The sequence below is a fragment of the Carassius auratus genome, chromosome 3 (assembly GCF_003368295.1).
Source record: "Carassius auratus strain Wakin chromosome 3, ASM336829v1, whole genome shotgun sequence".
Classification (NCBI taxonomy): Eukaryota; Metazoa; Chordata; class Actinopteri; order Cypriniformes; family Cyprinidae; genus Carassius; species Carassius auratus.
In genome coordinates, this window is record NC_039245.1 from 7,553,617 (window position 1) to 7,570,308 (window position 16,692).

Here is a 16,692-nt window from a genome sequence, read left to right on the forward strand (position 1 = left end):
GGTTCACATGCAAAATCAGATTCAGGGAAGAGAACCATGACCATCCTACATGGTGTTGGAGAATCCCCTGTTAAGACTCCCGTAAATCGTAAAGGTCATGTTTCACAGACAAAGCCTGCCAAATTAAAACGTTATTAAACTTTCTGTGACAAGACTGAGCATTACCTGATTCAGTGTGCCTCTTTCGCTAAGCTTACCTTAGACCAGGTCAGGACTTGGATTTGCAGTAACAACCGTTGTTGGTGCTGTGCCAGGGCACACCATGCTGCTCAGTGTGACCTTAAAAATCCGTGCAACATCTGCCAGAGCACCCATCTCCGCCCTCTCCATGAGGTGAATGTCAGTCCATCCCTAAAGGAGGATTCAGCTAACATGGAGAAGAGCTGCCTAACAAATTCCTCCCCAGATAGGTTCTTTCTGGATAAACCCTCTGTCAAGCGAAGAGTTATGCTCAAAGTGGTTCCAGTGAATCAACATTATGAATACATAATCCCCCCCCCCGGAAATGGAGGGAATCAACAGGTTAGCTACACCCCTACTGCGGAGAAAGGACATGCCTTTGTTGAATGCACCTAAAGAATCAGTCTTACCTAACCTTCGCAGTGTGGAGAGGCGTCTGCTGAAGGAGCCTGTTAGAAATGAGGTCTATAAAGAGGAGATGAGGAAACTCATTGAGACAAGAGCTGTTAAGAAGGTTATGGACCCTATATCTGATTCAGATGAATGCTGGTACATTCCCCACCATCTCGTTAGTCACAATGGGAAGTTCCGCCTTGTCTTTAATTGCTCCTACCAGTATCAAGGACAAAGCCTTAATCAGTACCCGCTGCCAGGACCCACCCTTGGGGCCTCACTGTTGGGCGTCCTTAACCGTTTTACAGAACATCCTATGGCAGTGAGTGGGGATATTAAGGCGATGTTCCAACAGGTTCACCTTATACCTGAGGGCCGTCCTCTACTCTGTTTCCTTTGGGGGGACCTGAAGATGGATGAGGCACCCAGAATTCTTGATTGGCAGGTATTACCCTTCGCCACAACCTCCAGTCCTTGTTGTGCTACCTATGCACTACAGCGTCACGTATCTATGTCGATAACTGACTGCAGAGCCTGCCTACTGCAGATGAGGCTCGGAACTTAATTGATCGACTATGGAATATCCTGCCTGGAGCTGGATTCAAAATTTGCCAATGGGCCTGCAATGATCCTACTGTGCTGAGTCACCTACCTTCTCATGCACAAGCTGCAAGTGTGGAGCTGTGGTTGACGCAGGAGAAGTCTGACATCCCTGAGTCGACACTGGGTCTGAGCTGGAACTGGCAGACGGACACTTTGTCCTAAAAACACCTAGCTGTGATCTATGAAACTCCAACTTCGAGGAACATCTATAAGGTCCTAGCTACCCAGTACGACCCCCTGGGATGGCTTCTTCCTTATTCCACTCGGGCAAAGGTCATCATTAAGCAGCTGTGGAACAAGCAGAGAGGGTGGGATGATCGCAACCTACCTCCTGAGCTCCTCCATTCCTGGAATGCATGGGAGGAAGAACTCCGATACCTTCCTTGTATCTCCTTCCCCCGGTCTTATGTTCCTCCTGAAGTTGTGAAGGACAGAGTCACCCATGAGGTACATATCTTCTCGGATGCCTCTGAGCAGGCATATGGAGCGGTCGCCTACCTCCGGACTATTGACCAGGATGGTCAGACCTACCTGTCCTTCATTATAGCACGCTCTTGTGTCACTCCTAAACGAGCTAACTCCATTCCAAGACTGGAACTCTGTGATAGTCTAGTAGCGGCACAGCTGGCTATGTTACTGGATGCAGAGTTAACCCTACCAATCAAATCTATTTCCCTGTGGACAGACTATACTACAGTCCTCCAGTAGTTGAATTCTGACCCCTGCCATTACAGAGTCTTTGTTGGGAATAGAATCACTGAGATCCAGGAGCTGACGGAGAAGTGTTCCTGGCATCATGTAAGTTCTGCAGACAACCCCGCTGATGACCTCACGAAGGGAAGACCTCTCCAATACCTTCCTGTGCCAAACCGATTGTCTCAAGGACCTCCTTTCCTACTACAATATCCCAAAGAATGGCCAGTAATCCCTAAGACTGAAACAAGGGAAGACCAGGTTGAACTACGTAAACCTACCTTCTGTGGTATCCTCCCTCAACTGGTAAGATTAATGGATGGAATTACAACACTTGGCAAGAACTATTGGATGTAGCTGCTCAACTTGGCTCCAGGGACTTCTCCAGAGGCTGAGGATTACTGCCAAGCTGAGTTCCATATCCTCAAAAAGTTTCAGCAGGAATCCTTCCCTGAGGATTATAGACTGTTAGAGACTGGGAAGCCAGTTAAATCCAGGAGTCTTAGTTACTCTAGCCCCTGAAATGGATCCGTCCAGTGATCTGATAAGGGTGGGAGGTCGTTTGCGGCGAACTGCAGGCATCGAGGACTCCATTTTACATCCTCTGGTTCTGGATCCCAATCACCCTGTCACTCGCTTGATTATTCTCCATTATGATGACAAGTTGCATCATCCTGGATCAGAGTGGTTGTTCGGGGAAATACGGAGATACTATTTGATTCTCCGAGGTCGCGAAGCTGTCCGCCGGTTTCAACGTGACTGCCCAGAATGTCAATGCTGGAGGACCCAACTGACAATCCCTAAGATGTAAGATCTACCTAAGGCGCGCCTTCAGCTATACAAACCTGCCTTCTATTCTTCCGGAATGGACTGCTTTGGCCCCCTGTTAGTCAAAATTGGTAGACGTACAGAAAAGAGCGATGGGGCATTCTCTTTAAATGTCTGACCACTAGAGCTGTCCATTTAGACCTACTTCCTAGCCTGAGTACCGACTCATTTCTCATGGCTTTAAGAAGATTTGTTGCAAGGAGAGGAACACCAGCAGAATTAAGGTCAGATTGAGGTATGAACTTCCGCAGGGGTGAAAGGGAGTTATGGGAAGCTTATGCTGCTTTGGTCCCTGACATACAGGGTCATCTTGCAGGCCAGAGGATCCACTTCCGCTTTAATCCTCCATCGGCCCCTCATTTTGGTGGAGTTTGGGAGAGGGAAGTGAGATCAGTTAAATCTGCCTTATACACAGTTTTGGGTGCACAATCAGTACCAGAGGAGGTCTTAATGATGGTCTTGCTGGAAGTGGAGGCCATCCTTAATTCAAAACCCTTAGGGTACGTGTTGTCAGACGTGGCAGATGCTGACCCAGTAACTCCAAATAGTCTCCTCATGGGGCGGACCGATGGATCTCTGCCACAAGTCATTTATCCAGAATCAGAGATATTAAGTCGCCGGCACTGGAGACATTCTTAGGTCTTAGCAGACCGATTCTGGTCCAGGTTCATACGGGACTACCTCCCTTACCTACAAACGCGGCAGAAATGGCAAGCCTCTCCTCCCAACCTAAATGAACAGACATTTGTTATGATTGTCAACCCCCAACTACCACGAAGTTCATGGCCTGAAGGAGAAGTGATAAAGACTCACCAAAGCCCAGATGGTCATATCAGGTCAGCTGATGTGTTGATAAAAGGTCAAGTTTGTACCCAACCGGTAGCTCGCCTGGTCATCTTTCCGGCCTTACCAAAGGATAGAAAAGACTTACCAAAGGGCTTAATGCCCTGACACTGACTAGTTAAGTCGCCTTTCATGGAAGCAAAGAAGCTCCGCCTCTTTGGGGGCGGCCTGTAAGAGGGACTTTTATTATGATACCAGAATTGTTATAGTATAGTACGATGTTAGGGGGCAGTGTAGTTTGCTGAGCTGCCGCTGTTTGCCATCAGCTGCAAAGATGATGCTTCCAGTTTGTTTGTGGTCAGTGACTAACACCTTGATATTAAATCTGCAACAATCCCCACAAAGTAAGCCTATTTTATTTATATTTGTGTTACCAGTGATCGCTACAGTGTTATATGCATTTGTTCCGTATAAACATGCCTAGACATGTCCTATAATGACCGTTCTTTAGTGTTATTATTATTTATTGTGCTATTATTTACTCTTTATAAAGATGTCAATCAGTGTTATGATGTCTTAACAACATGATGTCGATCTGTTTATCTGCTACAAAACCAAATGAGTGTTTAGCGTTCGGTTTATGTAAATGTTATTCATATGCGCCATTATTCTATCTATATATGGAAGCTTTATGCTCATAGAGACAAATGATCACTCATGACTTGAAGTTTTGTGTGAAATATCTGGTCTCCTTTCATTTAACTGTTCAGGAGAGAAATGCCAATGTGAATAATTATGAATGCTTTGGTTTCATTATGTAACAGTAAATGTTACTATTGTTATTGCAGACTATCTTCACCTTTGTACATCTGTGGGCCTTCCTTTTCTCTTCAAATACACCATTGAAAGCTAATCACCTCCCTCCTCATTAGTGGTGCTCTGACCGGCACCCAGGGGGGTTTACTCATCCATTACCTGATCAGAACCTAACAGTCTTAAAGTCTCTCCAACAGAAATGTAACCAAAATTTAGCAGGCAAAAATTTAAATAATCACTTGTTGATATGAGTAGCAGTGTAGAAAGCATGGCAGTCACTTTCAATCTTCATGGTGAATTCAATTGTCCAACTTGAAAATTAACAATATCTGTGGGTGAAACTTTTGCATCCTCATGAAAAATTACCAATCACGAGGATCGATTTAACCCACTAAATTTCCCAAAGCAATGGTAAATGTGAACGCACCTTTATTGTTGGAAATGTAACATGTTAGCAGGGCCGTCGCTAGTGGGGTGAAGGTGGTGATGATTATAGGGGCCCACGGCTGAGGCAGGGCCCCCCGCGATTTCAACCAACTGGATGAGGCCAGCCTAAGTTATCATTTTCAAGTGTATTTGAACCTTGCCAATTTAAACATTCAAAATAGTATTCAAACAAAAGACGTTGGAAAGCTCTACTGAGTAGGCTACTCTCGCACTGTTTTCGGTGCGCATGCAGAGAGCCGCGTCTCATGGATCGCAACACCAAGTCTAACTGTCATTTCGGATATTTGCGTCCTCCTGCACCAGCACGAACAAATACAAATTGCATTTTAAACAAATAGAAAAATATGTGAAAGAGGCCAATTCAGCACCCGCTGTGTTTCTGGTGTTTAGTCAGTGCACACTCAAAGACGTGTCTCAAAGCACTTAAACGACTAATCTGCTTCTTCTTGCTTTTGTACCAACAAATACATGCAAAATATTTTAAAACACCTGTCTTGGAAAGTGTGTTGGAAAAAAAATGTTGGTTATGTCTTAAGTGAATGTAAACAGTTGAGAAAAAAATTGGATATGTATAATTATAATAGATGCACTGTCTCTTAAAGTGACCACACCTAATTGACTAGATCTGCTTTTGGGATCTTTAATGTTAATCCAAGAAAATAAAAGAAAGAAAATCACTCACTGCTCTTGACTGAATTAATTTGTAGTTTTAACAAGAATTTATCCACAGTTAAACCAAAAATTATTCAGACACCAGATATAATTCTTTATATTGTTTTACTAGTGGTTGCAGGACTAGCTCTTTTATGAACTATTGTTTTAAACTTTTTGTTTTTGTTTTAAAGTGAACATATTATACCTAAAAACAACAAGTCAAATTATAATTTGGGACCAACAATTTTCAGACACTTTGACCTGACCATGTTTTTTTCTGTAATTGCTAATGCAACCTTTTTACAACACAGACTGAACAAAATTAAGCATTGCTTGGTAATTGTTCAACAAAGTATTGACAGTTGTGTAAATATTGTATGTATTATCCATTACATACCTTTCTATCAAAGTTATCTGACATTATCAAGATGAATTGGTTCTGACAGTTTAACTCAGAGTTCTCATATTTTATTACCAAGATCTAAACTATAGCAAATAAACTGTGATGATGTAAGAAATGTTGAAGGTGTCTGAACAAATTTTGGTTTGACCGTATATTTTATTTTACACTGAAGACTATGCAGTGCTATTTGACATCTGCTTATTCGGTTTCTGTACCTGGACACCTACAAGCTTGAAAAAACATAAACATTGTGTAAATAGCACAAATAGCCTAAATAAATAGAATGCACATACAAATTAAAACATTTGGTACAATCTGCACCGGGGCCCCGCTAACCCCAGCTACGGCCCTGCCTATTAGTGCAAAGATACGTCACACACACAAACATGTAAACACATGGGTACACTCGCACACACACACCTGCTCTGTTAATCTCTATGATTTCCTCCTGTGCAAGAGGACAGTCTCCTGCCATGCTTCCAGAGACCACCATATTGCCCAGCACATTACCCATGATCCTCTGTGGCGAGGCAGTGGCCATGGCCAAGGCATCTGGCTTGCAGTAGTTGGGCGATCCAGGCTGCGGAGCCCGCGGGATGTGCTTGTTCTTCTTCTTGGGCAGCTTCTGCTTGGCCATTGCCAGAGAGTAGTACATGCCGAAGTTGTTTACAATGACGGGCACAGGCATGGCGATGGTCAGCACGCCCGCCAGGGCACACAGGGCACCCACTAACATACCAGACCATGTCTCTGGATACATGTCACCATAGCCCAGTGTTGTCATTGTGACCACTGCCCACCAGAAGCCGATGGGGATGTTTTTGAAGGTGGTGTGTTTGCTAGCCGTCGGGTCGGCCGGGTCGGCGCCGATGCGCTCAGCGTAGTAGATCATGGTGGCGAAGATGAGCACCCCCAGAGCGAGGAAGATGATGAGGAGCAAGAATTCATTGGTGCTGGCACGGAGCGTGTGACCCAGCACTCTCAGCCCCACGAAATGACGCGTGAGCTTGAAGATTCGCAGGATTCGGACGAATCGCACCACACGCAAAAAGCCCAGCACGTCTTTTGCCGCTTTAGAAGAGAGGCCGCTCAGCGCCATCTCCAGGTAAAAGGGCAGGATGGCTACAAAGTCGATGATGTTCAGCGAGCTCTTGAAGAACTCAGCCTTGTCCGGGCAGAAGATGACGCGGGCAAACACCTCGATGGTGAACCAGATGACACATACGCCCTCCACGTAGGTCAGCCACCTGTCAGTCACTACCTCATACACAATCTCCTCCCGAGTGACGTTCCCCACCGTCACATTCTCTGTCTTATTGTAGATGGTGTTGAAGGCCTCGTGTGTCTCCAAGCAAAATGTTGAGATGGAGATGAGGATGAACAGGAGCGAGCCGAACGCCGCATACTGGAAACAGAGAGAGGAAGACACAGAGAGAGACAGAAACACACAAAGAGAGATGAGAAGATGAGCACATTAATATTATACAGTGAAATCAGTGAGTTTGCTATTGGAATAAAGAGCTGTTACAGTGCTTAAAGCTGAAGTGTGTCGTTTCTGTGGTAGAACTGGAAAAATAATCACAGTCTGATCTAAAACATAATCAACATCATGACTTTTTTCTCCTTAGCAAACTGCTGTTCTACTGTAGATAAGGAGTCTTCGACAGAGGCTCTGTCAATTATTGTTTTATGCAAAACTAAAGTTATTGTCCCAAATGATGTACGATACACTACATATTTTTGGAAGGTTATTTTCTCATCCAGTGTCAGAGTCTGATAACCCTTCCCTTCTGCTAAGTAAAGCTGCTATAGTAAAGTGCATGAAACCATTTCACACACAGTTTTTTTTTTCTTCTTCAGTTAAATAAATGCACTGTCCAGTATTTGAAGTGCACTTTTTCTTGTCGAATTTTCAGCATGAACATACTACTCACACTACTATCAAATGGCATAGAATACTACATAAGTACGTAAATTGGGACATGTTTCATGTTTTATATTTCAGGCTAAAGCTAACCTTGAGAAGCTGAAATCTGACTAAACATTTCATTCTTCCTCCCACATTAAAATATACTATGTAAAATTTAAATGTAACAATAATCAACATGAAAAAAACCATTTTTAGAAATGTATGTTCTTATAGACCAGGGTTTACATGCAACACTCAGTTTAAACTATATGTAACAGAGAGTCCCTGCTTTGTCTCTCAATACAACAAAGGGTCTTTGGCCTGAACAAGACTGAATAACCCTTTTCTATATAGCTTTCTAAATCCAATGACATGCCAGACTTCCCATTCTGTGCTTAATGCTATAAGCTGTTGGCATCAGGTACACAAGCACATGGAAAGACCCTTGAAAATAAAATAGAATAAGCACTTTAACATCCAGAGGCTGTTGTGATGCAGTTTGTCCCACTGCAGAGGTCCTTCCCGATCAGAAGGAGGGGTACTACAGATAGAGGGCGCCAAATACTACAACAAAAACAGCCAAAGTGCTCTGAGAATAGTGGGAATGGTGTGAAAGCAGCAGTCTCACTGACACTGCACTGAGGAAACACCACAGGGGGAAAAGATGGGGTAAAGCTAACTTTGTGAGGAAGACGAAGAGAATGGATGATGGAGGCAGAAAAAATGAGAAGAGACGGCATGTATACAAAGACCTGTAATGGAAAGGGAGCAAAAAAAAAAGCAATGTATATTTATAAATAGAAAGAAAAATATGAGAGCATGAGGAAATGGAAAGGGGAGAAAAGAGGAAGGGAGGGCTGGTGAATTATAGCAGTGTGTGCTGTGCGTGGTCACCATTCTGAAAACAGACATGTCATGTTGGCTCTCATGCAGATAGATGTGCATTGATTGGCTAGTGCACGTCTCTTGTTAAAGCCCACAGCCTCTTCTCCTATCACCTGCAATCAATATAATCTGTATATCTCAGTCCACCTCAGTGCCAACATCCATAGTATGATTTTTTTATGTAGCCTGTCATTACAGCCATTTATTTGGAAGTGTAGGTGTGTGTGTGTGTGTGTGTGTGAAACTACTGCTGCTGCCATTCGCCCTCTGCAGTGCTCACATTATTCTCCCCACTCCCCGCTCCTCACTTCTCCCCGTCCTCTCTGTCAATCTACACTTGCCCCTCCTCCCTTTACTGGGATAAACCATTCCTTTTGCAGAGGAATAGCTGTCCCCCTTCTTTTCTGCCTCCAGTCTTCTGGCTCCTCTGCACTGACAGTCTTTCAGCCCTGTTATCTTTTTTAAGTCTCTGTGGCTTTTCTGCAAGTTGCCCGGATATCCCACACATTTCATAAAGACATGGCAGACATTCCTACTACAAAAATAATTTTCAAAATCTGTGTTTTAAATATGCAAAAACCACATGCATTTACATGAGAAGCAAAAAGTTTAACTTACTCCACCTTTTTGAGTAAATATCACAAAATAATTACATTTATAATATGGAAATACAATATGGAAATAATAATTAAAAAAAAAAACTTGCCAAAAGAGTTAGAAAAATAAAATAAAATGTATTCTCTGAAAAGAAGACTTACTATCCTCATCCCCATTTTGTTTGTTAAAGTTTAGATGAAACAGAACTGACATATTTTTTCTTCTATATTGTGATGTACATCCACGTGAACCTATTATTTGAAAAGAAAAATCAGTTTAGGGAGGGTACTTGGTTTCATCAGTTGTTGACTGGATTTTGAGATGGGGCTGTTGTGCTAAAATGAATTAAATATTAGATTTTGATTAAACATTACAAAGTAAAATAAAAATACAAGATAAATAAATATATGATTTTTTCACAATAAGATCTATAATGTGCAATTTACAAATACAAAATAGGTATTTTTTCAGTCTGAATGCACAGACACACCACTTTTTAGCGATTAATTGCTAATGCTTTTATCACGGTATTGAAAGTGATCATAATACATTATTACAGGTTAAATAACTTTTTTCGTATAACAAAACTAACTGAACATATAAATATAATAAGGCAATGCAGAAAAATATATAAAGTTTTACACGGATTAAAGTGCAAAAAAACTAAAAAGACCCATAGGTATCACTTTACAATAAGACCTCATTAGTTAACCTTAGTCAATGCATTAACATTCACAATGAGCAATAGCTACATTTGCTACAGAAGTTATTCATAAATAGACTATTAAGTCTAAATATTAAAGTATTTGGTGCTGTGATGAACACCATAGCAAATCCACAAATCTGAATGGCTATTTAAAATGATTGAAATTTTAGAAAGTAGTGCAGCTGCTTTATTTATGGGGTTTCCAGGGAAAGGGCCGCACTTTCTGCAGTTTACTGCCATCTGTTGTCAGATTGTGAATGTGCTTTCAATCAGCGCATCTCTCACGTGTTCCCCCATGTGCTTCTCATGTGTGCTTGTATACATCAGAGCGCACACGCTTTCAATAAGCATATAGTGGTGTTGTGCATTTTGACCAGTTGATGGGAATAGTATTCTTAAAATGCTTTCCAAATTCTGATTAATTTGTAATATATAATTGTTCATGGTATTTAGAAGTGCCCACGATAACAATATCGTGCATATTCATTACCTTGATATATCACATTACCGAATACCTGCACAGTTACCACTTTTCATACCAACTTTCAGTTTCCTTAAACAATAACACATGAAAAAACAGATATATTCAAACACAGTCACTTATCCATTTGAATTAAGACACCTAAAAAAACACGGGACATCTCTCAAATAACTGCAGTCAGGTCAATCCTCCCATGATGAACGAGAAGCAGTCAAATGAAGGACTGAGGCATCCTGGGAGAATTAACTAATTCCCCAACCCGATTAGCATGAGCTAATTTAACGAACCCATCTTGTCGTGCCCTCAAAATGCTGATGAGGGACCCGTTTGTGTGTCAAGCAGACATGCTACAACGCACAATGTCACCAATACTCCACACGTTCTGCTCCAGATACAAGCGTGCTCCAATCTCTCAACCCTCTGATCACAACTGGGATGTTTTGATGGTAAAAATAATCAATATTAAATGAAATATTAAATAAATATTAAAAGTATATTAAATGCAGTAGAGCATAGTACATCATAAAATAGACAAGATCATCCAAAACGAATTAAAAATTTCTGACACAAATGATTCCATATATATTTTTATATAATAAAGAAAACTCTTTGAATGAGAAGGTGTGTCCAAACTTTTGGTCAGTACTGTATATATATATATATATATATATATATATATATATATATATATATATATATATATAAACTTTACAGTTGGATAGATCACCCATTCAGCTGATAAATTAACGGCAAGTTAAAGATGTAAAGGGAACTGAACTACAGTAGTATTAATTAATTAAAAATAAACTGACATTAGGAATCAATCTCTTGTTCTCCTTATGTTTCTATATGCATGTTAACACAATTCAGCAGCAAATGAAGACTGACGTCAGGATGTGGTTTAAAAAAAAAAAAAACTTTTTACTTTGATTTCAGTTTAATAAGAAATAATTGAAGTCACATAAATCACTGTTTACACAACTCACTTATATTACACTGCTCATTTATAGCAAATTCCTCACTCACGTTACTCTGCTTACTTAAATTGCTCACTTGTATTACACTGCTCCCTACTATCCATATGCATCTTTGCTCTTTCGTGTTTTTTCACCTTCTCCGAGAGATGATGCATTTCGGTGACACCTGAAGTTGTCCATGCGATGTCCGTCACGCTCTCGCGATGGAATAAAATGCAGCAGTAAATTAGCAGAATACTCGTTTATACGACTTCCCACCCTTTGTAGATACTTGTTTGATGTCTAAATTTGGTCTTAGTTGTCCTAATTCTTTAATTGCCAATTTATCCTTATTGATACAATGAATGAATTGTATTTCTTTCAATGACACGATAGAATTAATCTGCATCGAGGTAACGTTCAGTGTGATGTCAATCAAGTTCAGCTTTTTTTCCCCCTTTTTTCACATTTGATAAAGATATTAAAGTAGTTTTTCTTTTTTTTTCTTGTTTTTAAAATTCTAAATAGTTTTTAAATATTATTGGATGTCACCGTTCCCACCAGTCGTTGCACAAGTTAAGGTTAAGCATGATGACAAAAGCACGTTAGGGCTAGCCCTCCCCTGAACTCATTGAGATTGCATTGCAGTGCCTGCAGTTCGAAAAAATGATCTGTGAATGGAAGTCTATGAGAGCACTCAGGGCGATTCTCAGTTTGACAGAAATCACCCCAAAAGGGGACGGTACTACACAAAACGTGACTTGATGCTGATTGGAGTATTTAGGGGCAGCACAAACAGTCTAGAATAGTGAAAGCTAGCGTATGTAAAAGAAAGAAAAGCCAACTAGTCTCCACTCATTGGCATAAAGTTAGACTATTCTCAAGTGACTAAAACTGGCCAACACTTTGAAAACGAATTACTTTCAGATCGCCTTCATGAGTGAACGCCCTTTATACTTGAAGGACACAAAACCTCAGTGCTTATGCAAGAACAGAATTAAGTTTTTCTTGTATCACTGCAGTCTGGCTCCACAGTTGTGGAGCGACATCTAAGAGCATGACTGTTTAAAGATTTAGAAGATGAATAAGGACTCTAGCAGGAGAGACTCTCCTGGAATGAAGTAACTCTTCACCATAATGCCTTAATGCCACTCGTGGGAGTGTGGACACGCTCCTAATGGCTGTTTGCTACCCACAACTCTGCTCTTGTTTTTGTTTTTCATTACAAGATACTCTAATGCTATGGACATGTTCATACCCATCATGACCAGCTTTTTCTGTAAGAAAGGTTGTGGAAATATGACCAGCTTGAGACAGTGCCTGCTGACTCGATGCTGTCAAACTTTCTAAGAACATGTTGAAATATACCACACGAAAAAAAGGAAAATAAATGACTTGACTTGAATGCGTGTGCATGCATCTAAATGTCCTAAAACCAACCTCCTGAGACTTAATGGTGTATAAGACACAATATCAGAACCACAGGATAATGAGATTTTACACACTGGAATGAGTGTACTATATAACCATGACTTTGCCTAGCACACCAATCAAGACCATCATCTAGGTTCTGCATTGAATTTCACACTCTTCCGGGTCCTACATATGACTGTGGGTATAAATGTTCACATTCTCAGAATGAAGTTTTTAGACGGAACACATTCATGCTGGAGTTCCGCAAAGAGCTGCTGGTCAAAATATTTATGTGCTAGAAACTGCCACCATGAACTAGAAGCTCATAACCTGAGTGCATTCTTTCATATGATTCTAAGAAAACATATAATAGTTTTGCAAACACACTGCAGAAAACTATTAGTAGCTATTAATGTATTTTTGGATACATATTATTATTCATTGTGATATTATTTTCAGGATAATTCACCCTCAAAATTGCATTACTATAAACTGATAATCTGATATTGTTTTTCTTAATTTTTTTTTTAATGATCATTATTACTTTAAGAATTTTGTACTGTATTACATAAATCAATTGATTTTTAAGGCATTTAGGATTAGCACAATCATCATGTTTCCTCAGAAAACTGCAGGAACTCTCCCAAAACGCTCAGGAGAACCTTCACTATTAGTTGGCCAGAGAACGGTCGAATAAGTAAGTAAAGCGAGTTATTCCAAGAGGAGCATTTAAGTGTTGCTTTTCCCAGAGACACTGTGTCAGCTCTATGGGACATGCCTGTTAGATTTCTGGAGGAATTGCCTGCAAAGCAAATACTAAAACCCATACTCTAGCAAATCAGAAGGCCTGATGAGATCAAAAACCAATGCATCATGTCTTACAAAACAACAATATTTTGTTGCATCGTGCAGAACACTGCACAGAACACAGAATTGCACATTCTTTGAAGCACGAAAGGTCAAAGCTTTGGTCTCAGATGCCTCTGAACAGTGTTCTCAGACCAGCGGTGCATGTGTACGTGTGCTGCATAGTGTCATTGAGACAGCTCACACTGAGCCAACACTTTCATTCCTTACAATAATGTTTCTTTGTTTTCAAATTTGGTCTGTTTAAATTTCAAATCCCAGATTTTTAACGAGGCCTCACTCTTTTGGATCACACTGTACATCAACCATAAACACTGACTGTAGCAAAGCACTTCACAGCTGGTCTTAGCCTGCATGTTGCTGCACTAATACTGCACCACAGATAAGAAAGTAACCACTGAAATGAATGGGAATGGGCCTCTCCATAGTATGCAAAGCTAAAACCACAGCTGAATGATCTTTTTCTATCATTAATAAATCATTTACAGTTGGTGTTTATGAATATACATAGGCTGTGGGCTAAAAATAGAGGTCTAGATTTGTCGGGAGTACTGTAAACAGAAGGCAGAGTCTCAAGTAAAAGAAACAATCTGGCCGTTGGTGCACAAGTTTAAAGAGGAGATAGGAAGTGGATACAATAGACGCGGCAGATGTCACAGTTTAAAGATCCAGAACTCTATAACCTCTTTCACATCCCTCCACCACTCATTTTCATATGCATCCACAAAATGTTCTGATCTTCTCTGATCTCCCAGGAGAAAATCCCTGCTTTATATTCCAGCCGTTTCTGTATCCTCATTCTCTTCACCCGCCGCCTTAATCTTTCAGTTTTTTTTCCTCAGTCCACAGCTTTCATTAGACATGGAATGACCTAATTTTTATTAGCACTGTGCAGTACACCACAAATATTACAGACCACACCGTCTCACACACACCACAGCTTGCAGGACTCCCATTTTGTCATCTTAATCATGTTGTCATACTCTGTTTTCTTCTGGATCTCTTTTCTCTGTCCATTCCTCTGTTCCTGTCTTCTTGCATCGTGAATAATGAACACAAGTGCAAATATCAAGTTCAAACACACTCAGCATCAGTCAAATTCTTAACCTCTCAAGCAAAAGATCACTTCCAAAAATGAAGATGTTGTTTTACTCAGATTTACATTTTTAACTACGCAAATCACAACAATATGGCAATTTATACAAAGAGTGGATTAACATAAACCATTTCATTTTTTAACACAAATTAGTGTTCTCCTTTTGTGGTGTCAACTCTACGACTAGCAAATTTCCAATATAAAATATCCAATAGAGTTTTCTTTGAAAGTCAGTGTAGCTTATTTAATCACTCAGACAACAACGTCAGTGAATAGCAGCTTGAGATGATATATGACATGACAAATTAAGTTAATATCACTTGTGAACAAACATTTTTATTTCTACATCATTTCTAATTTAGGTACATTACGCAAAAAGGGTAAAAATAGTGATTCATTATGTGAATTTGGATACATAAAATGCTAGGTATGAAAGACAAAGGAGTATATCATTTTATTCTAATTTTTTTATAATGTCTTTTCCACTTCTACCATTTCCACCCCAGAATGTATATTAAAGTGCTATTGGTATTAAAACAAAATTCTAATTTATTTTCCACAAAGTCAAAGAAACCCCCAAAAGTATGTGCTTTGCCTCTAAAAGTGGTACAGTATATGTTAGGAGAAATACAATAATCTAAAATGGTAGAATGGTAAGATTGTCTAAGAAGTGACATAAGATGAAGTGGCGAAAAATACAAAGAAAGGAGCAAAATGTATTTGTGGGTCCCAGATTTAAGAGAATTAACAAAAAGTTGAATAGGGAAATGCAAGCATGGAACAGTGAGAAGTACAGTAGGATTACGAGGAAAAGAAGCAACATTTCCGACAGCAGATTACAACACACTATTAGCATCAATTATCTGGGATGTATAAAGCCCTACAGACAGGTCCATACTAATCAGAGCCCGGTGATGCATACGTGACCGAACTATGCCACAGATGATGCTAGTGATGCTAATACAGGAAAAGAGAAAGAGTGTAAGAGAGAGAGAAGCAGGACAGGAAGAGAGAGAGTTCAGTACATCAGAGTTCATCAGGAATAGATCAGAACAGGGCTATATAGGAATAGTAATTCAGAAAAAAGAACAAGCAGAAAAAACTCGGCCTTCTTCATGTACACAACGGGAAAAAATGAAAAGCAGAATTCAAATCCCAAATGTACAACCCGCTCTCGACTCAGCTCACCTGCTCTCAACAGTGTATACAAATGAATTCTCTAGAAGCCATAAAAATAATGTCATTGTGAAATTTTCAGACAACATTGCTATTTTAGGTTTACTGCACATGGATGCAAGTCCCATTGTGTTATTTTTAAGATATAAGCAAATCTGTACAGTCCCATCTTACACCAAACAAGTTAGTAATGAACAAACGTTCTTCCATTAACTTTACTAGACCGTTAGTTCACAGTTATCTCTTATCTCACATGTTCTCTAAATGTTAGCACAGAAACTTTATGTATACAATGTTCATGAAACGTTTTATCTGAAACCTTTTATGTGAAAGTTTGTCTAACATTTCTGCTACTTAAATTCCCATAATATTTGCAAAATTATCAAATAGAATGTTGCCTTAATGTTTGCATAACCCAGATAAACATATATATATAAATATATAAACACTGATGTTGAACATTCATAAATTATGGTTTCATAACTTAATGGAAACATTAGAAAATGTTACTTTTTGTTAGCTGGGGAGACTTGTTTATGTTTCACCTCTAAATAAATCAAGATAGAGACTCCATTCCTGGCAGTAGCCATAAAAAGAAGTGTATTTTTTTTTTTTTTTTTTTTTACACTGAATTCATATTCCAAAACAATTTTCCATACACTGCAATGTGAACAGAGAGACACAGTAAAATGGACTGAATCAAGTTCTGCACAAAACGTTCGGTTCAACCCTATAAATGTCTCATTTGCAGTTACCTGAATGGGACACCTTGTAATATAAGAAAATGGAGAAGCTTTATGCATTAA

The 16,692-nt window shown here is 39.9% G+C and overlaps 1 protein-coding gene across 6 annotated transcripts in view; it reads right to left on the bottom strand.

The window, feature by feature from the left end:
• Positions 1 to 16,692, bottom strand: part of kcnc3a (potassium voltage-gated channel, Shaw-related subfamily, member 3a) — a 65,186-nt gene that overhangs the window by 26,683 nt on the left and 21,811 nt on the right. For 5 of the 6 annotated variants that reach the window (XM_026206681.1, XM_026206673.1, XM_026206716.1 and 2 more), the window contains one exon: positions 6,221 to 7,205. In XM_026206681.1, the coding sequence (XP_026062466.1) occupies positions 6,221 to 7,205 (985 nt within the window). The remainder of the gene's footprint in view (positions 1 to 6,220; positions 7,206 to 16,692) is intronic. The other variant, XM_026206699.1, reaches the window with a different exon arrangement.